Here is a 24,632-nt window from a genome sequence, read left to right as displayed (position 1 = left end):
ACTGTACTGGACGAGAAAGCTGTCCGATGTTAATTTCAGTTTTATTTGTATTCTTTGTCAAGTTCAACATTTCAGATGTTTACCGTTCATTTGCCTCTGGCCTGTTTCTAACAGGTTTGCAAGACTCTTTAAGTGCTCAGGCTGTCACCCCTGTTTTATCATAGACGGTCCGTCGTTTCTCAGTTTGAGTTCTGCCCTCCAGTTTTGTTCATGAGGATTTTTAACAGATCTTTTTGCTTTTCCGTGTACTTAAATCTGCCGGTCTCTTAAGACTCAGCCTGTTGATTTGTGTAGAACAGCCTTCCCCACCTAAGATTATACAAGTTCAGTTATATTTTCTTCTAGTGCTAGGGTTTCAGATTTTACATTTAAAGCTTTAACCTACCTGGAATTTATTCGGGAATATGCTGTAAGATTAAGGTTCAAATTTAATTGTGTTTAATGGCTATCTGGTTGTCTCAGGACCATTAAATATCAAACTTTCCTGTTATTTAAAAATGACGCCTTTATTGTGTGGAAATGCTTGTTCCTAAACTTGGCTTTCTGCACAGATCTCTGTCTTTAATTTTCCCTTGTAAAACGTTCGTGGTTTGTTTGTTCGGTGGTCAGTTCTGTGGACTTCTGTCCTGTGTACCCACCACTCAGGTCAGGTCTCCCACCCCGGCCCACACGGTACCCCCTCCCCCCCCCCCCCCCCGGCCCCCTCGGCCGTTGTCAGGCCACGCTAGCCCTGCCTCCGAGTTCTCGAGCCCCGGGGGAACGGAGTCACACAGTACGTGCTGCTTGGTGTCCGGCCGCATTTGCTCATGTTTGTTATGGCCTGAGTGACCCCACGTGTGGCTGTGTGTGGAGCTGGGGCCTTACAGAGGTCATTGAGGTTAAATGAAGTCAATGGGGCGGGACTCTCATTTGACAGGATTGGCGTCCTTCTCAGGAGAGGAAGAGCCACCGGGGCTCTCCCTGCAGACTTACAGAGGACTTGGGGACAAGGTGGCCTGTCAGCAGCCAACCACGCTGGCTCCTTGATCTTGGACCGTAAGAAAAGAACTGAGAGGAAATCGATTTCTGTGGCGTACGCCGCCCCGTCTGTGGCTTGAGACCCCGTCGTTCCCGGGCCCAGCCGCGTCCCCGTGGGTAGCAGTAGCTTGTTCTCCGTCCAGGCGTGTGGACGCACCACGGTGCGGTCACTGTGCTTTCAGTGGGTCGTTCTAGCCTTGCTGGGCGTGTCGCCGAATAGCTCGGAACCCTCATTTCCTCGGACTTGCTGCCTCAGAGGATGGGGGTGCTGTGCGGTCGTAGTAAGGCCGCTGCCCTGCAGGGGCTGTCCTGGTCGGCACAGGAGCACCCCAGCCTCACCAGCACCTCCTGGGCCCTGTCCTCCCCTTTGTGGCCACGCTGGTGGACCGTGCCTGTCTCTCACGGAAGTCTTAATTCGTGTGTCCGGTGACTTACAGCGTCGAGCGTCCGTCCCACCTTAATGTCCGCTGTCGTGCCCCTTTGTGAAGTGTCCCTTGGAGCCCTTTGTGCCCCTTTTTATTGATCTGCTGGAGTTCTTTACACATTATGGATCGTTTCTCAGATCTTCTCATGGTCTGGGGCTTGTGTTTTAACCGTGTCTGATTTATCAGTCTTGTTCTTTTATGAGCAGTGGTCTTGTGTTCTGTGTAAGAAATATTTGCCTACCCAATGCCATGTTTTCTTCCAGAAGTGTGACTAGTTTACCTGTGATTCTTGAAGTAACTTCTACTCGTGATCTAAGGTAGGGGTCACGGCTCCTTTGTGTCCCCACAGAGACGTATTTATTGAAATGAGCCCTCGGCTGTGCCAGAGTCCAGGGGACCGGAGACCGTGCCATCTCTGGACTCCACGTCCTAACAACTAACCTTCCTAGCCTTCATCACTGCTAAATGTTTGTTCCTCCAGATGAACTTGAGAAACCTAAGCTCAGTTTCTCAGCCTTCCCCAGCCAATCAGCCTCCAAAGCAGCAGAGTTGCATTTAATTTGTTTCTAGGTTTATTTATTTATTGGGGCGCCTGGGTGGCTCAGTTGCTCAAGCATCCGACTTCGGCTCAGGTCATGATCTCACGGTTTGTGAGTCCCAGCCCCACATCGGGCTCTTCTCTCACAGTGTGGACCCTGCTTGAGATTTCTTTCTCTCTCCCCCTAATTCTCTCTTCCTCCCCACCCAAAATAAATAAATGAACTTCTCGTTTTTGACATTTTTTTGCTTATATATTTTTGCGAGAGACAGAGTGAGCACACACGTGGGAGAGGCAAGACAGAGAGGGATAGAGGGGATCCGAAAAGGGCTGCCCACTGCCGGCAGGGTGCCCTGCATTTCATTCTCCTAGCCCACCCACCGCGCAGGAACCCCGCCCACTGGCGGGGACCCCTGGCCGCTGGGCTGCTTGCTCATCCCACCTGTTCGAAGTGTTGCGGGCGCGACGTTCTAGGGCTTCTGCACCGCCGCTGGGCACACCTGCTGGGGTTGCCCTCATGTTTAAGTGTGTTGCTTTCTTTCATATGCGCAAGCCTGCTCTTGCGGGGGTCTTGGAAGGCTGTGCCTCTCCGTCCCCCCGAAGGCAAGTCCCTATTCGCCTTCTGGCTGTCGAGCGTTGGCTGTTGAGCTCGTGTGCCTTTTCCTGATGTTTGTGTGGTGTCTGCGTGGCCCGCTGAAGACACCGGCCCCTTTCCAGGGGAGCCAGGCTGCACTTGCTCTGTGATCCCCTCTGGTTGGGGCGGGGGGGGGGGGGGGGGGAGGCACCTGGCTCTTCCACCCCCTCAGTCCATGAGTCCCCTCAGGTGGACACGAGGGCTCCACGACGGTCAAGGCTCCTGGCATTCTGTGTGGGTCTCGCTAGGTTTTCACTTTGTCACGTGCCTCTGGCGTGGGCTGCCCCCGGCATCCCTGAGCCCAGCTGTGTCCAGATGCTAGGGCCCCTTCATGACCCGTGCCAGCGTGAATGCCCTAGGGGGCCACCCGCGAGGGGCGGGGGTGGCTCATGTGTGAGACCAGGGGTGAGGAGGGAGTGCTGTTCCAGGTGGGGCACAGGCTTGGGGGTGGAGCTTGCAGGGGGGATGTGGAGCACGGGTAGGGGTTCAGCCTGGACGTGACTGTCCCTGTGGGTGTCCTCAGTCCTGCACCGCGGTCAGGAGGGTGGTGGACAAGACGGGCCAGGCGGCTCAGGCCGGGTTCCCTTAGGAGCTGTCAGCCAAGGAGCCAGTGAGCCAGGTGGGGTCTTGACCTCCTGACGTCTTCTCGGAGAGTCCCGGGCAGGAGGTCCGGTGGGTGTTCTGCTGCCCAAGTCGCCCTCCGTTGGCTTGCCCCTAGCGTGGAGGTGTCTGCCCGATGCAGTTCTGGGGGCTGGGGGAATGGTCAGCCTGAACTGCACATGCCCAGTGAACAGGGCGGGGGGCAGGGGGGCAAGAGAGAGACGGTGAAGGGGCAGGTGGAGGGAGAGGTGCGGGGGGTAGACAAGGGAACAGAGAAAGGGCCGGCCCTGCCCCTCACCCGCTGTCACGGGCCAAGGCGGGCCTGGGCTGACGACCTCGCCAGTCCAGGGCCCTGCCCCTGCCCCCAGCCTGGGCGCCCGCCCTCTGCCCCCGGAGCTGGACTCTGCTCCAGAATAGGGCCACTGAGGCCCAATACCTGGTTTTTGTAGCTAACGTACAAAACGCCAATAGCTTCAGCTGAAATGGATTTTTAAAAGTGTCATTTTATGGAGAATTTTACTTTCCATCTTGTTGTTTATTAGGCTCTTAAAGGGAAAGCTTGTAATGCATCCATTGATCGAAATACCAATTGAATAGATGTGAGCGCATAAAACAGTACCGGCCCCTCGTAATGGAGCCGCGGCATTTGTAACGGAGGCAGCACAATTAGCACTGCCCACCAGCACGCCGCTGGCCAGGGGCGCCCTGAATCACTGCCGTCCGTTACTGGGGAGACACGGACGGGGGGTTCCTCAGAGCAGCAGCACCTCAGTGATGAAGCCCTCAGGTCAGCCCCCTGCCCGTACCCCCACCCACCCTCCGATTCCACCCAGGCCTCAGCCCCCACCCCGGACCAGCCCCTCCCCACCAGACAAGGTGCCGCTCCCCCGCCCCAGGTCACATAGCGCCGCCTCCCCCCCCCCTCCCCCCCCGGCTCCCACCCAGGCCCCTGGCCCCTTGTCTGCTGCGGGATGTGTCCCGGAAGGCCAAGCCGTCGGCCTGCCTCCGCCCCACGGTGGCCCGAGGACGTGTAAGGAGGTCAGCGCGCAGAGCCCCCGGCTAGGCACGGAGCCCCAGCCCTGACTCACCGGGATTGGGGGTCCCTGGAGCAGGCCGTGGGCCACATCGCCCTGGGGGGGCCCGTTGTGTGGCTGGAGGAGGATCTTAGGAGACCAAGGTTGCCACAGTGGTCATGAGGCCTGTGCCATCTGCCAGGTCCCTGGCACTGAGCCCTGTTTCTGAGACTCCTGCCTCTGGCCTGCACTTGGGCCCAGCCTCTCACCTCCCACCCTGCCGGTCCTGCCTGGGCCCCTCACCTGAGACACTGTCCCCCTCCCCCTCAGAAGTCTCCCCATAGACCGCCCAGCATTGGCGGCCCCCCCGCCCCGCCCCCTGCCCTGGCTCCGGGCCGGGCACACGTGTGGGCGGGGCGCCGGGTGCTGCTCTGGGGGCAGAGTGGGCCGCGGCCGGGCGGGGGGCAGGCCCCTTGCAGGCCCGTGTGGGCGCACTCAAGCCCCCCGAGCCGAGCTGAGGTGGCGCCCGTCAGCGTTTCCGTGGAAAGCCCACTTAAGCACTTTGCAGCCTGTCACGGTGGCGGCTGAGCCTGACCTACTTGGGATTCGCTGTGCAGAGCCGCCTCCCCCGGGCACTGCTTCTGCTGACGGCGCACTCCCTGCTCGCCTCGAAGCTTCGCAGAACCGTGCTCCATTTCCTGAAAAATGCTTCCCCGGTTGTTTTCTCTGCTCCCCAGTCCGCCTGCCCGCCTCCTGCTTGGTCACCACTGGCTCGGAAGGCCTGACCTAGAGAGGCCGCCGGGTCCTCGGCCACGCACTGACCCTGCCCCAGCCAGCGGGGGTCGGAGGTTGAGTTCCGGCCAGGAGCCTGGCGGAGCCCCTCCGCTGGCACCCGCGCCCACACTCCTGTGTGTGGTCACCTCGGCCCTCTGCCTCCCCCAGCTCTGCCCAGCCGGCCCCGGACAGTGGCCGCAGCCTCCTGCACTGCACCCACCCGCCGTGCTCACGCCTGATGGTCTCTCCAAGGGTCCGCGCTCCCGTGTGCTCCCGCCCCGCCCTGCCCCTGCCCCCGCCCCCAGCAGCACCGCCTGTGCGTTCGGGCCCCTTTGTTCTCGGGGAGCCCCTGCTGCCCGTTCTCCCTGCCCGACTCTTACCTGAACCGACCCCAAGAGGGCCACGGTGCGGGGGACCCCAGGCGGCACCCAGCCCCTCCCTCCTGGCGTACCTGTGCCCAGGTCAGGGGCACCGTGGTGAGCAGGGCCCGGTGTGCCAAGCTGTGATAGAGCGCTGTATGGGGCTGGCGGCCCGTGACAGCAGGCCGCGGGGGATCGGACAGGCTCCCTGAGGTCCTGACCTCTGAGCTCGGTCTCAGGGATGGCCCGGAGAACAGGCCTAGAGGCCCATGCAAGGAGGGGCCACAGTGCCTTCCAGGAAGCAGAAGTGTCCGGTGTGTCTGGAGTCCTGGCCGGGGGCGGGGGAGGGGTGGTCTGCGAGCCCAGCCGGCAGGGTCTCCTGACGGAGCTGCCCATGAGGAGAGCGGGGGCTGCTGCAGCGGGTCAGGGGAGCGGGGGCAGGACTTGGTCAAACATGCTGTTTTCAAACCAGCTGGCGGGACAGGGGGGTGCAGGGACCCAAACAGGGAGCTCCGAGTCAGGGTGGGGACCCGGCCTGCATCTGGGGGGTGAGAGAGCGGGCCAGCCCAGGTGAGGCGGGTCCCTCGGTGACTGCGGTCACTGGCCGGGTGAGGGTCCCCAGGGAGGGGAGGGGTCTGTGTGGAAGGTGGGGAGCAGTCTGTGGGGCCATCCCGACTCCAGGAGCCCTCGCTGAGGGAGGCGGGAAGAACCCACCGGCAAAAATGCCTCCGCGGGCCTGACAGCGTTCACTGGGGGCAGGTGGCCACCAGTTCCCGCCAGTGACTTTCCATCCAGGTGCGTGGCCTCCGGTCCTGCACACAGATCTGTGCCCAGCCTTTGTGTGGCCCGTTGGCCCGGCCCTGTCCCCCAGTCTGGTGGGCCCACGTGGGCTGTGACGTGTGGTTTCCTTGGGGAAACCTGAGGACTGCCGGGAGCCTGAGATGGTATTTGTTGAAAGGTGCCTTTGGGCCTGGTGGGGAGGCTCCTAGTTTGGGACGTGCGCTGTCCCGGGCTTCTTGGAGGTTGGGACCACCCCACCCCTGCCCCTCATCCACTTGCACCTGAGCCTGCCCCTGGCCTCCGTGGCCTCACCGGCTGTGTCCTCAGCCCCGGGTCTGGGGGCGGGGGAGCCGGGTGCGCCGGGGCCTCAGGAGGGCGGGCAGGGTCCTTGTGCTCACGTGTTTGGGAGCCTGTGTGCCTGTCCGCCCCTCACGTGCACGCGCTCGCTGGAAGACACCGTGAGTGGGCCCGTCTCCGCAGACCCAGCGGGCAGGGGCGCCCGCATACGGTGTTGGGGGCTGCGTGGACCCGTTGTAGGCAGTGGCCACAGGAGATGCCCAGAGGGTGGGGAGTGTGGCGTCCAGGGTCAGGAGATGGGCGAGCACCGTCCTCCCTGGCTTCTCGGGAGAGCGGCCCTCTGTCTAGCCCAGACCCTGCCGTCCCTCCTCTCGGGCGCCCCCCGGGGGGTGGCCTCCGTGGCCTCAGGCTGGAACTTGCCAGCTGCTCCCCAGGCAGCAGACACGTGGACAGCTTTTCTTTTTAAACCTACTTCTGTGGTGTGTGTGTCTGTCTCCCCATTACCACTGCTTTTCATTTAAAATGTTATCTCCCCCCGCCCGTTCCTCGTGCCCCCCCCCGGGGGGGGGGCGAGGGGCCCAGCCCTCACCCTGGTGTAGTCAAGGTTATGGTGATAAATCCTGGGGCATTGTCACTTCTATTCGGAGTAAATTGGCTGGCCGCTTTCGGGCTGAAGGAAAGATAATTTGCTGTAGTATTTCAAATGGATTAGAAATGGATTTGAAGGGAAAGTTCATGCCTCCCATTACAAAGGCGAGAAAGAGGACTATCTTAAGGCACGGTCCCCTCCCTGGCCTTCATTATCCACGCTTAATACCTTTCCTATTTTCCAGCGTTAATGAAATTTCCTGGCGGCATGGGCCTGCCGGACGGATGGGAGAAGCCTTTAGATCTGAGGCTCCTGTTGTAGAAAAGGAATTACAGGGCCCGTGCCGCGAGGGCGGGCGCGTTCTCCGGGTCCTTGGCCCGGCTATTATCTCATTAATTTTATCCCCTCTCCTCAATACAGTTGGTTTCCAAAGGCTGTCCTCTCCATTAGGGTAACAATTTACTGGAGTGCCGTGACACCCAGGCACTGAACAGCTACAAGGCAGCCCCTGCCCGCCCGGCGCCTGCCTGGCCACAGGTCCCAAGTCAGCGAGTGGAACCAGCCGGGGTGAGGGAGGGGGTCCTGTGCAGCTGCAGGCTGGGCTGTGTGCGGGCAGGTGGGCCTTCCCCAGCCCAGGCCAGCCCTCCCCGAGTTCCGTGGCTGCATCCACCTCCTCCAAACAGTCCTGCGGCACCATGGGGCTCCTGCGTGGGCCCCTGGAGACGGTGGGCCCCGGGGCTGTTCGTGGGGGTAGCCCCGCACCCTGGGCCGTGTGCCCACCTGTGCGTAGACCATCCACTCTGAGCCAGGGCGTGAGAGCCGAGCTGCTAGGCCTGCAGCCCTGCCAGGTGGCCCGTGGTCGTCCCATAATTGCCATTCAGACCCAGGGGCGTAGTTTTTTGGGGGGAGAGGAGACCGATCTTTCAGTCTTGGTCCTCCATAAGAATAAGTGTGGGAATAATCAGCGATGTGTGAGGTATGCCTTGTAGCCAAGAAAAACCACGGAGGGCACTTCTCCCAAGCAGGGCGTTGGGTGTGTCCAGTGCCTAGCCGAGGAGCCAGGAGCGTGTCCCCGGGTCCCGCTCTCAGGGGGATCCGTTAACCTCCAGACTGAGGCTCTTCTGTGTACAGAGCTGTGGGATGGGCCTGGATGGGACCACCCTCGGGGCCGGAACGCAGTCTATCCTGAAGCTTCTAGCTCCTTCTAAACTGAGAGCCTGCCAAGCCTCCACCTCCACAGGTCCCTGCCTGGGCCTGGTCCCTGTCTGCGGCTTCACCTGTGTGACTGCCCCAAGGAGTGGTGGGTTGTCCCTGTCCGGCCTCAGCCAGGGGCACGTGCCGGGGGGTGAGCTCCCTCACCCCTCGAAGGGCTGGGTTTCTGGGGCATCCGGGCAGGGGGCCGGATCCTGAGGTGCCGGGCCCAGGGAAGGGGGTGGGGCACGTGTCTGCCTGCCCACCTGTCCCTCATGATTTGTGGCGTCCTGTGGTGTGGATGGGGTGCAGGTATGGTGGTGGCCCAGGAGAGGAGGGTCTGTGCCCCGAGGCAAGAGGCAGCTGCGAGCGGTGCCTTATTCCGGTAAGCGACATCTGTGCCATCTCGCTGCGCAGCCTGCCGGGCCGTCTGGGGTCTGGCCCTGAGGGCTGAGTGTGCTGTGTGCGCGGGCTGGGCTTACTGCCGGCGCACTCGAGCCGCGGGGCTGCAGAGCGGAGGCTCCCCAGCTGCCCCTCCCAGTGGTGACACCGCTGAGGGTTCTGGACGTCGTGGGGCTGGGGGCCAGGGCTGTTGGCGGCCCGTTGGCCTGTGGCTGAGCCAGCTGTGGTGGCCACTCGCCCTGGGCTCAGCTCTCAGTCGTGGGGTTAGGACTCAGGCCAAGCTGTGCCCTGTGCACAATGACCCCGGCGCCCGCGGAGGGTCCGGAGCCACCTCTGAGCTCACGGCGTTCTGCGGCGGGTGCGGGCACACGGGATGGGCCTGCCCGGCCCCACCCTCCTCATACCTCGGCCTGGCCTCTGAGCTGGCCAAGGGGACAGGCAGGTACTCACCGGACACATAGATACCCCGAGACCAGGGTGGGTAGAGCTGGGGCCCCAGGGTCTGAGGAAAGCCTGGAGGTCTGTCTTCTCCCCCAGAGGACACCCCCCCACCCTGCCCTCTTTCTGCCAAGATGTACCCTGTGCAGGGACAGCTGGGGCCTGTAGGGCACGCATGGCACGAGCCAGGCCGGCCGCGGTCCCTTGGCAGGACTTTTCCCCAAGATTGGTGTCTGTGAACTTGAGTTTTAATTAAGGGAAACTGGGTTAAGTGCCGTCGGGCTGCGGTGTCCTCGGCCCTCGCTGCCTGGCCTGTCCTCACACTGAAGCTGTGGGTCTCCTGAGCTCGGCTCGCTTGCGCACAGGATCCGTCTAACGTGTCCTCAGAGGCTTTGGCTGGCGAGAATCACCCCCGAGTTGCAAAGAGACCAAGGCCCAGGGGGCCACGTGGTGAGGGTGGCGTCAACCCCCCAGCCGCGATGCCACCACCCCTCCACCAGCCTAGGTGCCGCCGGGAGGCCCCGCCCCGCCCCGCCCCGCCCCGCCCGGAAAGGGAGCTGCAGGGCCGTGGGGTGCGCGGCGGCGTGAGGACGTTGGAGAACCCGAAGGGAAGGCGCCATGGCGCTGCTCTGGGCCTGCTCACCAGGTCCCCGCTGCCGGTGGTGGTGGTGGTGCCCGCGGCCAGGCCCACCCTCCTCACGCCCTGCCCTCCTGCTGCTGGCAGGCACCGGCACTCACAGCCCCAGATTTGCCAGTGGGGCGCAGTGTGGACGCTCGGTGGTAATAACATTATGAGCAGAGTCTGAGCTAATATGGAATTAAGGTCAATTTGCATAAACAAATTGCTGCTGAAATGTGTCCTGAGGGGGAAAGGCCCCACACCCTTCTGGAGTCATGAAGCTGGCTGGTCTCCATGCCGGGCGCCCTGGGTGGGAGGCCCTTGTCCCCTCATTTGGGTGGCAGCCTGCCCGTGTGACCCCTGGGGGGGCGGGGAGCGGGTGGGCCAGAACAGCCTGGGGGCCTGCGGCCGCCGCCCACCACAGCTGTGGTGTCTGCAGGGGAATGTCTCTCTAAGTGGGGGCATCCAGGGCCTCCTCCCGATCCACTCCGCCCTTGGCTTCCCCCGGGGGGTGCCGGTTTCTGGCAGGACGGGGCCCAGGACCCCGTGGGAGGAGAGTTTGGAGGGAAGGAGTGGGCAGGTGGCCGCCAGGGCCATCCAGGCCCTGGTCTGCCTTCCCTGCCCGGGTCATCCACTCAGCGAGTCCCGCAGGCCGTCCCACACCCCTTCCAGCATCTCCAGTCTTTCCCCCACATGGCTTGCCTGCGTGGGGGTCTGTGAGGGTCTCGATGCTGGGCTCTCGTGTGGTGGATAGAGGGGCGGGGCAGGACTGGCCGTGGGGCCTGCTGCCCCAAAGCACCTGCTGTCCCAAAGGCCAGGCTGACGTGGGCTGGAGCAGCGTCTGGGGGAAGATGTTCCCAGGCAGTGGTGACGGCCACCAGTCTTGGTGTGGACCTCAGGAGCCTTCCCCCCGCAGTGGACCTCCCTCGAGAGACACTGTCAGAAGGCCAGGGCCTGGACAGTCACGTGCAGCGCTGTACATGATGGAGGGGGAGACTTGTCCCCCACCTGTGCCCTTTCAGCCTGGCTGAGTGGGGTTGGGGACAGTGGGTGACGGACTGCGGGCGGCTGGGGCCTGACCGACTGGGCATTTTTCTGTCTCTGCAGGTCTCTGGTGCTGAATCGCCTGCGCCCCACCGCCGGGGGTGGGAAAGCACAGGCCAGCCCCCCTCGGTGGAGGAACAAAGGCTACCGCTGCATCGGAGGGGTCCTTTACAAGGTGTCGGCCAACAAGCTCTCCAAGACCTCCGGCCGGCCTGGCGGCGATGGCGCCACCAGGCCCCTCCAGCGCACAGGTGAGGCTCCTCGGAGGTGGGGGCCAGGAAGCCTTTGGGCCTGACTCCTGACCCCCCACCGCGCATCGTCCATCGTGGGCGGCTGCTGCGGCTCGCCCGTGACCCCACGCTCCCAGGGAGCCGATCCCCGTGAGCGCTTCCCAAATGGGCCACGGCCCAGGCCGGGAGTTCATTTTCCCCTTCAGTGCTTGCCGGGCCCCCATAGCCGTCCCTGTCGGAGCCGACGGGGCAGCCGGAGCAGCCCGGGCACGGATGGGGAGGCCTCTCAGCCCCCACGTCCCCTGGGGAAGCCCCCGCGTGCGCTGCCTCTCGCTCGGCCGAGCGGGCCCTGATTTTCCACGTTTTGCTCCTGGACAAAGGAGATGAGCCAGGTGTGGTGAACACGGTCCTGGCGGGCGAACACCTGGGGCCACGGCGCCCCGTAATCTCATTGGCAATGCCTCCCGCTGTGTCTGGAGGCAGCCGCCGCCGCCACCACGCATGCCCCCGCGGCCTGGGGAAACAGGCCGAGGAGAAGGAAATGCTTTGGATTCGCTTATTATACAAATTAACTAGAAAATATTTTGGTTTCAGTCCAATTTTACTCCCATCCTTTTCTGTCAAGAAAAAAAGGGTGAGGTTGCAGGCAGTGTGGGGCCTGCAGAGACCCAGCTGCTCCCGGCCCCCACCCCCCAAAGAGGCCTGGACCAGGGGCGAGGCGGGCGTTGGGACCATCTGTAGCTTGGGGGCCCTTCCCGGAAGCCCTGCCCAGCTGTGTCCCCAGGGCCTCTGTACGTGGGTCTAGGGGGTGGGCGGCGAGGTGCACTGGGCTGCCCAGGAGAGGCACTGGGGGGCCCGAAGGCCACGGCTCTGTGCTGTCTCTCTGCCTCAGTTTCCCCATCCCTTTCTCAAGGGATTGGGCTGTGTGATCTGAGGGCCTTTCCACCTTGGCCTCAGCTAGCTGCCCAGTGGAGGAGCAGGTACAGAGCCTTGGCTGGGCCTCCTTTGGGGACTCAGGCCCCAGGGCATGCCACTGTGGGTGAGCAGACAGCCCCCTCCCCCTCAGCCAGCCCATGGCATCCGTGCTCATGGTCTGTGAGGCCCCACACGTGGCCGCCGGTCCTTCTCTGGGCTGTCCCTACCCGGGCTGCTGTGTGGGGTGGACGGAGCCACAGAGGGCTGCTGGGCAGCCTTTCTGCGGAGTGATATTCTGGTCGGGCCTGAGCAATAAGGCCCGTTCTGCTGACATTTCCTCAGCACCCTCACCTCCTGTCGGCCCTGGTGATGCCGGGGGCTGCTTATTCACACCGGGTGTGAGGGACTCCCCCCTGGCCCGGCCAGACATCATCATTGGCCATCCTGGCATTCACACTGTCTACAGCAGGGACCCGAAGTGGGTTGTGGTTTGGGGCTGCGTGTGGGCCGCTCCACGTGGGCCCTGACCTCAGGCGGGCTGGTTGGGCCTTTGGGGGTGGGGCCGCACCCACCACCCGGCCCCTCGAGTCCATGCTGGGAGGAGGGGCACCTGGAGGCAGAGAGGAAGAGGCGGGTCTGTGCCGCGTGGCGGCCGCTTGAGGGAGGGAACAAGAGAGGCGAGCCAGAGCTCCTGGGAGACCCCGGGCCGCCCGCCGCCTTGGGGTGGGAGAGCAGAGAGCAGAAGGGGCTGTGGGGCTCCCCCTCCCTTCCCGGCATAGGCCGCACCACACCTGAGCAGACGGCTGTCCTGCGTCGTCTCACCGCGGAAGGCGCCTCGCCGAGCCCACGCCCCCGCAGGTGCACAGCCGCACAGCATTCCAGTCTCCTCGGGACACAGAGCGGGACAGAGCTACGGCCTCACCGCGCCCGGTGTCCCGGCCGCCTGGCCTCGGGCCATAAAGAGAGGACGCAGGCCTCAGGGTGCAGGCAGGGTCCCGGCAGCCCCCACCCCCACCCAACTTCAGGGCAGGCGGGGGCCGGAGGTGGGACTTGGAACGCAGACCGCTGGGTGGCGTGTCCCGGGTGTGAGGCAGAGCTGGAGCCAGAACCCACCGAGGACCACCACCCCCCCCCCCCCCCCCCGCCCCCGCCGCCTCCAGCTCCGGCCACCCGGACCCCCGACCGCTTGCTGTGGAGAAGGTAGGCCACCCCCAGCTGCAGGAGCAACCACTGGCCAGTGGCCTGCTTGGACGAATAATAATGAAAGAAAGAAATCTCTCCTTTTCTGTCAGCAGAACTCTGACCCGGCAGGGAGGTAGCCCGCCCCCGTCCTGACTCTGGCTCCCGGCCGCTGGGCCTCTCTGGGACAGTGTTGGCCCCTGGTTGGGGGCCCCGAGCCACGGGGAAGGTGGAGGGCACCCTCCTCCCCCCGAGCCCAGTGACCACGGACTTCCCTCCCGCTTCTCAGGCCTGCCCACCCGCAGGGCCCAGCCCCGGGGGCCTCTCCTTGTGTGGTTTGGCCCCCCGACCTGGGTGCACCCGGGCGTGGGCTGCGGCTCGTGCTCCACCAGGCCTGGCGTACGTCGCGGACCCAAGAGCCCGCTGGTCCCTGCCGTGGAGCAGAGGCCCCAAGTGTGTCTGCCAGAGCCACCTCCCCCGGCCTAGGCTGCGGGGCCGGCCCCCAGCTCCCCGAGGGAGGCAGACTGGAGTAGGCTCCCTGCTGCTCGTCGGCCACCACACACCCCTGGGCAGGTTATCCAGTCATCTGTGACCTGCTGACCCCGCCCTGTGCTGAGAGGGCACAAGAGAGGGCTGGGAGCCACGCACCCAAGGCCCCACCCCGCTGCCTGCCTCCCTTCCGGATGCCTCTTCCTGGGGCCCCCTCCGCCGAGGGCCACGATTTCCTGGGAATGGCCGGGCCAGCCGGGGCGCCGCGGGGCTGCGGAAGCTGGCTGTGCTGCCCGGCCGCTCCCTCTGACCCCAGAGCCCCTGCCTGGGCTCGCTGGCCTGTGAAGGGTGAGGCGCTGCCCGGTGGGGGCTGGCAGGGGTGGGGCCGCGATGCCAAGCTCGCCGGGTCTATTTTGGGAAGATCCCCGGGCAGCGCAGCTCTCGGAAGGCTGGGCACCGCCTGCTCCGCGGTTGCCAAGGTTTTCGGCCGAACCCTGCAGCGCCCGCAGCACCTCGCGGCCTCTTTTCCGGCAGCTGCTTTATGTGCGTGTTTTAGCACCGCTCGGGGTTTGAACAGTGCCTCCCGCTGCGAGCCCCACACTGGTATCTTCTTAAGAGCAAACCACGGAAAGGGGAGTAAACCTGTCCCTTCCCCGCCCCGCCCCCGCAGACACCAGGCCTGACGGGCAGACACATGTTGACCGTGGGCCCTGGCAGGAGCAGATGGCGCCACAGAGGCACCGGCAGCCTGGGTGGCAGCCCGGGAAGCCGCGCTCCCAGCAGCGATCGGATTGCACTCCGTCATCCCCGGGGCGGGCAGGTGTGCGAGCACCCCGTGCCACCTGGACTGGCCTCCAGCCGGTACCCCGGGACCTGCATCCCCAGCTGGGGAGCCGGGACTCCGCTGTGGCCCGGGACGCCCAGCTCCTCTCCGCCCTGCTGCCCGCTCCCCGCTCTGGAACCGGCCCCGTTCCCGTCTCGGCCAGCCCCTGGGCCTGGGCCCCTGGGCCAAGCAGTTCCTTCTCAGTGGGGGTCTCACCACGCAGCCCTGGAGCCACCCCGCTTCAGCTTGAGGGGACCGAGGCTCAGAGAGGGGCAGACACCGGTCAGGGGACGGTGGCCCAGAGAGGGCACATGGAGTGTTTGTGTGGAGTGTCCACTGAGTGGTTAGGGCTTGGCGCAGGCTAGATGTAGAAGGGGGTGCCTGAAGGTCCAGCCCGCGGGCCACATGCAGTGTCAGAATGCTTGCGTGACCGGGTCTGGAACTCTGGACGGGACTGAGCCGAGCGGGTCCTGGCACAGATTGTCCTGGGGAGGCCGAGGGAGGGGCCTCTGGGTGGCTGGAGGGCCACCTGCCCAGGCCTCCCATGCGGCTCCGATGGGGGCGGCTCAGAGCCAGGCAGCTTGGGGACATCCCTTTTTAAGCCTGGGATGCTTTGTCATTGCCTCAGGTCCCTAGAATTTCTGAGTGATGTCACTTCTGCCTCTCGCCACCGGATCCATTTCAGCAGCTGCCTGTGGGAAATGGAATCTGGTCTGGGAAGGTTCACATGTGTGTTTGAGGAACATCTGAGCAGTCTTGGGCCCTGCCCGGCCCACCCTGGTCCTGGGGGGCAGTGACCTCATCCACAAAAGGGAAGCAGGGGGCTGTACGTCAGTCTGCACTCCTGCCCCCTGCCTGCACAGGACAGACATTGCCCACCTGCCCCTTGTCCCCTGGCTTTGATTATCCTGTCACCTGCTCCCTTCTCATCACCACCGTTCACTTCATGAACAGCTCCCCTTTGGGCCACAGTCAGTGACCTCAGAGAGGACTTGACGGGTCTTTGCACTTAGGGTTTGGGGGAGTGGGCACCCGCCATGGCCCACGAAGGCCTCCGGGCCGGATGTGCTTGTCCAGGGCCTGTGTAGGCCCAGGTCGGCACGTACGTCCCTGTAGAGCCTGGGAGTGAGGACGTCAAGCTTTGTGGCCACGTACTTACTATTATATTTTCATTTAACCCTTTAAATTCATAAGAATCGTCACTCAGGTCTCATAGCCCCAGGCCCTGCCCCCGGCAGAGGAAGGTAGTAGGGAGGCCCCCAGCACCTAGGCTCTCCTGGGACCACCTGACTTGAGGTGAGGCCGCTGCTCAGTAGCCAGTGTCGCCGGAGCCGTGCTGCCAGATCTGGTCCCTGTACGGGCCGCCCCGCCTCATGGGGTGGGCGTTGGTCCGGCAGTGTCCCAGGAGGGCAGGCAGTCTCCCCTGGGGGGCAGCAGTGCCTGAGCCGAGAGCGGGGCCCAGGGGGGAGCTGCGCCCAGCAGGTTGGTGGGGAGCAGGAGAGCCAGCTGCCCGCGGGCCTGACGTGACCCGGCCTCTTGCCCCACAGGCCGGTTGGACCCTGCCAGCAGCTGCAGCCGCTCCCTGGCCAGGTACGTCCCTCAGGGTTGGGCTCGGGGCTCACGGGATGGGGGCGGAGGGGTCCCCCGGGCTCACGCACCTCCGCCCTGTCCACAGCCGGGCCGTGCAGCGCAGCCTGGCCATCGTCCGGCAGGCGAGGCAGCGGCGGCGGAAGCAGCAGCAGGAATACTGCATGTACTACAACCGCTTCGGCAGGTGCAACCACGGCGAGCACTGTCCCTACATCCACGACCCCGACAAGGTGGCCGTGTGCACCAGGTGAGCCTCTGGGGCGGGGGCCGCGGGGGTCCCTGCCCACGCCAGCCCCTCTGACGCTGTTCCTCTCATTTGCACAGGTTTCTCCGGGGCACGTGCAAGAAGACAGACGGGACGTGCCCCTTCTCCCACCACGTGTCCAAGGAGAAGGTGAGTGCCCCCCCCCGCGCCCCCCGCAGGCACTGCCCCACGGTTCTCGGCTCGGGAGCCGGCTGTGTGGCCACCGCTGCACGTGCCCAGGAGCAGCGGCTTCCAGCTGCCCCCCGGGGTGGGCGCCCGACAGCGGGCTGAGGCAGGGTGTGCCGGAAGGAAGGGCAGAGGAGGACAGGCAGGTGCACCACTGGGCCCCTCCGTCCCGGGCCCCTCCCCTCGGCCTCGGTGAGCGCGGGGAACCCCTCTCAGCCCCCCACCCTGCTCTGGGGCCGCGGCAAGGTTAGGGGAGGCGGGGTCGGGCCGAGGCTGCTGCCGCTACAACAGCTTTTCCCCTTGAGGAACTTGAAGAGAATCAGCATTTTTCTCCCTAATAGAGCTTCGAAACTCTGTTGTGAGCAATTTGGAAATTCACGTCGAGTTTCAGGTTCATTAGCTCCGGCTCCGAAGCTGGTGCACATTCCGAGCTGTCTGATGTGGGCGCCCGCACGAGCGCCCTGAATTAATGTTATTGTTATTTGTGTGGACGTGGTGGGTGCAAACAAGGTTAATTGAAACGAGGATGCAGCTTCCTCTCGGTAACGGCCGTGCTGACAGCTAGGAGGGGCTCCGTTGGCTGTGAGAGTTGGCTTTATTATCCCTTTTTATTAGAGCTAATTTGGGCTCTATATCAAAAGCCACATTAAGGGAATTGTCTGCAGCCGCACCACCAGCAGCCCCAAACGGGCCGGCCCTTCTACCCCGTGCGCTGCAGTTAAAAGACAATTAAAAATAAACTCTTGCATGTTAAATCACCCTTTGTTTCTTTGCTTTCTCCCTCATTCCCTCACTGGCCTCCCCTCTGCCCCCCACCCCCCGAGGCTCCTGTGTGGGGCCCCTGGCAGGCTGGCGCCAGACCCCGGAGTGCCAGCCGGTGGAGACCCACTGGGGGCCGGGGGCTGCGGTGGGGTGCGTGAGGGGCGGGTCCGACAGGAGAGGGGAGGGGAGGGGAGAGGAGGGGAGGGGAGGGGAGGTCCCAGAGAGACCCCCCAGAGGGTCAACAGGCCTGCCGAAGGTGGGGAGACCCCCTAGGGGGTGACCAGATGGCCCAGGAGGTGGCCCGGGGAGGGGCCCCAGAGAAGAGTTGCCTGGCAACTGCAGAGGTCAGGGTGGGCAAGATCAGAGACCCCTCCTTGCTGGCCCTCAGGCTTCAGTTTCCCCCTGTGGGGAGAAAGTGGGCCGCCTCTCTGTGTCCCAGGGGCCGGGGGGTGCTGGACCACACGGGTCTGCCCAGGCTGCCCACTCCGTACCCGCCCCGGGTCCCCCTGGGCTCACCTGCTGGTTTCCGGGGCACTGGAGCCAGGCCCCTTGCCAGGCCTCCGCGGCGTCAGCCTGTGGTCAGCGCAGCCCAGGCTGCTCCGGGGCACCTGCCTGCCTCCCCAGAGTCCCTCCACAGGCTTCCCTGGGTGGAGTCAGGCCTCCGGCCCACAGATGCTGCCAGGTGCCCAAGCAGTGGGGAAATCTGCTGGACCTTCCGGGCCTTGTCGGCCGCCGCTCTACCTAGAGCCCCTGTGCTCTGTCTCCCCCTGGCCCTCCAGCCCCTGCGCTTTTAGGCGTCTATCCCACCACGGCCCCACTGCCTGGAAACTGGGGCCATCTCAGAGCAGGTGACAGGCTCAGGTGACAGCACATCTGGGCCCGAGCCGTCCTGCAGGCCTGGGGCCAGCCCCGCCTGGATATCCTCGCCTGTGCCCTGCCCCGGCGGCCTTGCCTTCTGGGGAAGCCAGGGGTCTGTCTGCCTTTAGGGCTGGCAGCCCCCACCTGGCCTGGCCTCAGGTGCTGGCCAGCACTGCGCGTCCATTTCTCCCTTGGGGGTGCGGGTCTCCAGCCCCAGGCGGTCGGTCCTTCAGGGGGGACCCGCTGCCTTACCTGTAAAGGGGGGGCAGGTGCCTGATGGAGGGCTGGACGGGGGCTGTGGTAGTACCGGGCAGACGGGGCCCATGCGCCCAGGGGCGCTGCAGGGGGCTGCGGGTCCTCACCACCTGCTCCCTTGCCCCCACAGATGCCCGTGTGCTCGTACTTTCTGAAGGGGATCTGCAGTAACAGCAACTGCCCGTACAGCCACGTCTACGTGTCCCGGAAGGCGGAGGTCTGCACGGACTTTCTCAAAGGCTACTGCCCGCTGGGCGCAAAGGTGAGGGGCGCGGGTGGGTGGCCGGCAGCCCCGAGCCCCCAGCGGTGGACCAGCCACGCTCCTCCGAGCCTTCCTTGGAGTGCATGGAACCCCAGGGTGGCGAGGGTAGAAGGGGCCAGTGTGAAGGGATTAGGGAACTGGGTCGCAAGGGCCACCCGCAGGCTAGCGCCTGCTTTGCCCCCTGTGTTCGGGCCCATCACTGCTGCTGCCCTCACCTGTCGGCGAGGGGCTGCTGTGCTGGGGCTCCCCGGCAGCTGAGCACCCCGGCTCCGTCCTGCTCTCCAGAAGGGGCCCCTCCTCATCTCTGTGGCCCGGGCCTGCCAGGGCAGCAGTGCCCTGGGCTGGGAACCCCAGGACAGGCCTCTCTAGCCCCTGGTGCCCCGAGAGGGAGCCTCCTCGCCAGTGCTGAGACCTGCAGTCTGGACTGTGGGGGGACCGGAGCTGGGACTTCCTGGGGACCGCTGGTGGGCAGGGCAGCAGGACTGGGCCTGGGCAAGGGGAGCGCTGCGTCAGTGCGTTTCACACCGCAGGGCCCGTGCCCCTTCCCTCCCTGCGTCCTCTCCCTCCTGCCGCCAGGCCAGGGCCCAGGCCGGGCCGGGCTTGGCAAACCTGGGGACCTGACCCGCAGCTGGTGGGTCACCCTGAAGGACGCCCAGGACCCTGGCGGAGAGGCCCCGCCCCATGGGGCGGGGCCTGGGAGCGGCTCAGACCAGGGCCGGGTGGGCTGGGGTGCGGTGGCAGGACCCCCGCGGAGGCTGTGCGCGATTACTGTAAGATATTCCCATTTAAATGAAAGTATCAAAGTGATATTTAAGTTCTGCTGCCGCTGGTGGAAGTGCTTACCGTGTCCCTTTCGGCGTGTCGGTGCCGTGGCTGCCACATGATGGATAGCAGCTTGTAATTATATATGGGGGAAAGCGCTGAGCAGGCCAGATCCAGCGGCAGGAGCGGCAGCAGCCTGGGCTGGTGAGGGTTAATTTTATTCTCTAAATAATATAAAAAGTGCTGAGTCGTCGCCTTGTGCCTGAAGTACAAGTCCTCAAATGGGCCCCAGAGAGTTTATAATATTCCACTGAATCAAGTGAAATTGTTAACCTTGCTTCATAAAGCCACGGCTTGTTAAAGAGGCGCGCTCCCTTTTCTTGTGAATAATTTAGGCCGGGAGTAAATCTCTGCTCCCTTCCCTTTTCGGGGGCCACACCGCCGCTCTGGACAGCTCAGAGGTCAGCCTCCGCCCCGCCCACCGGGCCCTTGGTCTGACCCCTTGCCTTCGCTCAGGACGCACTAGCCAGACGACATGGGGTCGCAGTGGGTTGTCTCTCCACGGTCCCAGTGGTGGGTCCCCACAGCCGCTCGACCTGGCATCAGCCAAGGTGCCCTGCTTGTCCCCTCTCTGGGTAACGTGTGTGTGTGTGTGTGAGTGCCCGGCCTGCATGGGGTGCCCAGCCGGTGTGTCAGTGCTCGGCCTGTGCGTCATTGCCCAGCCTGTGTGTCAGGGCCCGGCCTGCGTGGGGTGCCCGGCCTACTTGTGGGGCTCCTGGCAATCAGCCGAGTTGCTGGGGACACTCCCACCACGGCCCCTCCTGTCTCCTGATGTGCCCTGCCTCACAGAAGCTCTCGTGTCCTCTGGCTCCAGAGTCACAGGCTGAGTTTGCATGGCTGTCATCAGCGATTGGCTCTGCTGGGGTACCGTTGCTTAGGCTGAAATCTGTCCGGTGTGTGTGGGTCACAGTCCTTCCACCATCCCCCTGCCGTCCTGTTCCAGGACCTGCCCCCTCCCAGGGCCACTGGGACCCTCTCCATCCTCCTCCTGGGTGCAGCTTTGAGGCCACAGTGTGGGAGGCCTGAGGGAGGCCCTGGGGCAGGGGCTCAGGCCCTGGCCCCCCTCCCCGCACCCCCCCCTTCATCCTGCAGGGCCTCCGTTTCCTGTTCGGCAAGATCGGGCTAATGAGGGTCTCGAGGGTCTGGGGGACTGTGGTGATTAAGGCCCCATCTGCCCCCTTCCGAGTAGGCCTGGGGCAAGAGCAGGTGTCGCTGACTTGGCTGTGGTGTGAGGTGGGACGTCACTTAGTTTTCTTCCACACGGGGGGTCCTGTCCCCCAAAACCACCCGTGAAACCACCCGTCTCCACTCAGCTTTCTGTGCTGACGGCTCGGAGCCCGGAGCCTGCGTCGCATTCCGTGTCTCCCTCTCTCTCTGCACCCCGCCCCCTTCAAAACTAAATAAACGTTAAGAAAAACGTATCGAAGCCCAGCTTTATTGAGGCCCAGTGCACACATGACCTGGTTCACCCGCTGCAAGTACACAGTCTGCTTGCCAGGATCCAGGTTTAGGACGCACGTGTCCGTCGCCCAGCAGCCCTTCTGCCGTCCGTAGTCGGTCCCACCCGCGCCCCTCTCCTGCCAGGCACGAGGAACCTACCTCCTTTCTCCGCAAACTCGTGTGTTCCTGGGCATTTCATATATTGAAATCTGCAAACACATAGACTCTGTTGTCCAGCTTCTTTCTTTCCTTTTTTGTTTTGTTTGTTTGTTTGTTTGTTTGTTTGTTTTTTGAGAGAGAGAGAGAGCAGGGGAGAAGGGGAGAGAGAGAGGGACAGAGAATCTCAAGCAGGCTCCACACTCAGCACGGAGCCCAACACGGGGCTTGACCTCACGACCCTGGCATCATGACCTGATGCTTAACTGAGCCACCCAGGTGCCCCTGGCTTCTTTTACATTTTTGTTTTCTGTGTGTGTGTGGGGGGGGGGGGGGGAGGTTTAATTAAAAAAAATTTTTTGTAAACTTCTTTTAACGTTTATTTATTTTGAGAAAGGGAGTGAGTGGAGAAGGGGCAGAGAGGGAGGGAGAAAGAGAGAATTCCAAGCAGACTTCACACTGTCAGCGCAGAGCCTGACACAGGGCTCTATCCCACGACCCTGGGATCATGACCCGAGCCGAAACCAAGAGTCAGACGCTCAACCACCCGAGCCACCCCGGCGCCCCTCGTGGCGCCCCTCTTTTAACATGGTTTTGAGGGTTGTCGCATTGTGGGCTAGATCAGGCCTGTGTTCTTTTTGTGGCTGAAAGCCGCTCCGTTGTGCTCGGACCACGCCGCGGCATTCATCGGTCAGTGGGTGGACATTTGGGTTGTGTCCAGCCGGGGGCCGTTTGGAACCGTCCAGCTGTGAAAGGTGTGCACAGGTGTCTCTTGGGTAGACACCGGGGGTGGACTGGCGACTGCGGGTTGGACTTCCCGCGAACGTGGCCACGGCAGTCCACGTTCCGACCAGGAGCGGATGAGGGCTTCCTTCTGTCACGTCCTAGCCACCACCCGTCCCTACCTGTCCTGCGGCTTCGGCTTTGCTGATGGCGGGAGGTGGCTTCTCACCGTGGTTGCATTTTGCGTTTTCTTGACGGCGCGTGATGCTAGACGCATCGGCCGCCCCTCCGTCTGGTCTCCAACAGCTTTGACATCTGATTCGCAGAGCATACAATTCACCTATTTAAGTTACAGTGCAGTGGGTTTCAGTATGTTACGTCATTCATTTTTTTTGATTGCAGTAAAATAAAGATAACATAAAATTTGCCGTTTCTGTCTGTATGATTTAGTGGCATTAATCGCATTCACAGTATTGTCCAGCCGTCACCACTGTCTGTTCCCAGACCTTCTCCGTCACCCCAAACAGAAACTGTAAACGTTCAGGGGTGACCCCCCCCATTACTCCCTCCGGGCCTTGGGCACTGACTAATTTACGTTTTGTCTCCGTGAATCCTCCTGTTCTCAGATACCGATGTAAGTGGAGTCGTACGGTGTGTGTCCTTTTGTGTCTGGTTTCTTTCACTTCACGTAATGTTGTCAACATTCACGCACAGTGCGGTCTGTCGGTGCTTCCCTCCTTTTCGTGGCCGAGTAACATCCCCGGGACGCCTGGGCCACTCCTCTGTCCATCCGTCTTGGGATGGACACTTGGGTTGTGGCTTTTGGATACCGTCGCTGACGCCGCCGCGAATGTTGTCACGTAACGTCCATTCAGACGCCTGCTTTCGCTTCCGTTGAGCGGACACCCAGGAGGGGAGCTGCAGGGTTACGTGGCAGTTGTGTGTTTAGCCTCTTGAGGAACCGCCATACTGGTTGTGCTGTTTTGCGTCCTACCAGCAGTGTGTAGGGTTCTCGTTTCTTCGCATCCTCACCAAGGCTTTGTTGGCCTCACCCCTTTTCCTAAAAGCCACCTTCGTGAGTGTCTGCTTTCCCCTGGCAACTGATGATGGGGGCGTCTTGTCAGCTTGCTAACCGTTGGTGCATCTTCTTTGCAGAAATGTCCGTTCGGCTCCTTTGCCCACTTGTGAATGGGGTTGTTTGGGGTATTTCGCTGTTGCTATGGACTTCTTTTATGTTCTGGAAATCAAACCCTTACCAGGAGAGGATTTATGACTGTTTTCTCCCATTCTGTCTTTTTATTCTCTTGACAGTATACTGTGAGGCACAAAAGTTTCTCCTTGATTGAGAACACTTTATTTTCTTCCTATTGCCTATGCTTTTGATGTCATATCCGACAAATACTTGTCAACCTGATGTCACTGAAGCCTCTCCCCATGTTGTGGTTGTGGTTGTGGTTTTTTAATACGAGTTTAATAGTTTTAGTCCTGAAATTCAGGTCTTTGACCATTTTGAGTCCATTTTTGTGTGTAGTGTGAGATGAGGGCCCAACATCGGTCTTCCGCTTGTGGACAGCCGTGCACCTTCCCCTTTGAGTGGTCCTGGCACCCTTGTTGACATTCAGCTCATCACATACGTGGTGGCTCGTTTCTGGGTGCTGGGTCCTGTTCCATTGGTCTCGGTGTCTGTCCTGAAGCAAGTATTTTGATTACCGTAGCTTTATAGTGATTTTCGAAGCCAGGAAATGTAAATTTCTCGATTTTGTTCTTCTTTCCCAAGATTATTTTGACCTTTTGGGGTCATTTGAGATTCCATATGAATTTTAGCATGGACTTTTCTATTTGTTTTTTAAAGACCTTTGGGGGACGCTCAGGGGGCTCAGTCAGTTGAGCGTCCAACTTTGGTTCACATCACAATCTCACAGTTCATGAGTTTGAGCCCCAGGTCGGGCTTACTGATGTCAGCGCAGAGCCCAACTTCAGATCCTCTGTCCCCCTCTTTCTCTGCCCCTCCCCTGCTCACTCTCTCTCTCAGAAATAAATAAAACATTAAAAAAATAAATAAATTTTATAAAAGGCCTTTGGGAGTTTGGTAGGGATTGCATTGTATCTGTAGATCACTCTGGGTGGTGTTGTCATCTGGACAGTAGGAAGTCTTCCAATCTATGAACATGGGATGTCTTTCCCTTAACTTAGACCTTCATTAATTTCTTTCAGCAGTGTTTTCTTAGTGTATCTCTTGCCTCCTTGGTTAAATTTATTCCTAAGGATCTTACATTTTTTGATGTTACTGTAAATGGAAAATTGATTTTTTGATTTCCTTTTTTTAGATTGTTCATTATAAGTGGGTAGTGATACGTTGATTTTATGTGTGTGTTGATTTTATATTCCAGAGTTTTGTTGAATGCATATATTAGCTCTTACAATTTTTTGTGGATTGTTTAGCGTTTTCTATACATAAGATCATGTCATCTGCTAACAGAGATAATTTTCTTCCTTTTAAATTTAGGTTTGATATGTATATACATACATGTGTATGTGTTTTCTTTAATTTTTATTTATTTTGAGAGAGAGAAAGAGTGCATGAGCAGAGAGAGTGCATGAGAGAGAGAAAGAGTGCATGAGGGGTGGGGCAGAGAGAAAAGGAGAGGGAGAGAGATAGCAAGAAAAGAGACAGAGAGAAACAGAGAGAGAGAAACAGAGAGAGAAAGAGAGAGAGAATCCCAAGCAGGCTCTGTGCCATCAGCACAGAGCCCAGTGCGGGGCTCAGTCCCATGAACCATGAGATCATGCATGATCCAAGCCAGAATCAAAAGTTGGATGCTTAACCGACTGAACCACCCAGGCATCCCTATGTTTTTAATATTTATTTAGCCTACGGGGTGCCTGGGTGGCTCAGTCGGTTAAGCGGCCGACTTCGGCTCAGGTCACGATCTCGCGGTATGTGAGTTCGAGCCCCGCGTCGGGCTCTGTGCTGACAG

At 61.6% G+C, this 24,632-nt stretch overlaps 1 protein-coding gene across 2 annotated transcripts in view; it reads left to right on the top strand.

Moving 5' to 3' along the window:
• The window catches only part of ZC3H3 (zinc finger CCCH-type containing 3), an 88,080-nt gene that overhangs the window by 49,888 nt on the left and 13,560 nt on the right, over positions 1–24,632 (top strand). For both annotated transcript variants that reach the window (XM_078441741.2, XM_078441740.2), the window contains exons 5-9: positions 10,784–10,971; positions 15,904–15,946; positions 16,032–16,193; positions 16,271–16,340; positions 18,382–18,513. In XM_078441741.2, the coding sequence (XP_078297867.2) occupies positions 10,784–10,971; positions 15,904–15,946; positions 16,032–16,193; positions 16,271–16,340; positions 18,382–18,513 (595 nt within the window). The remainder of the gene's footprint in view (positions 1–10,783; positions 10,972–15,903; positions 15,947–16,031; positions 16,194–16,270; positions 16,341–18,381; positions 18,514–24,632) is intronic.

The sequence above is a fragment of the Panthera onca genome, chromosome F2 (genome assembly GCF_046562875.1).
Source record: "Panthera onca isolate mPanOnc1 chromosome F2, mPanOnc1 haplotype 2, whole genome shotgun sequence".
NCBI classification, from domain to species: Eukaryota; Metazoa; Chordata; class Mammalia; order Carnivora; family Felidae; genus Panthera; species Panthera onca.
This window is presented reverse-complemented; position numbering and strand designations above follow the sequence as displayed.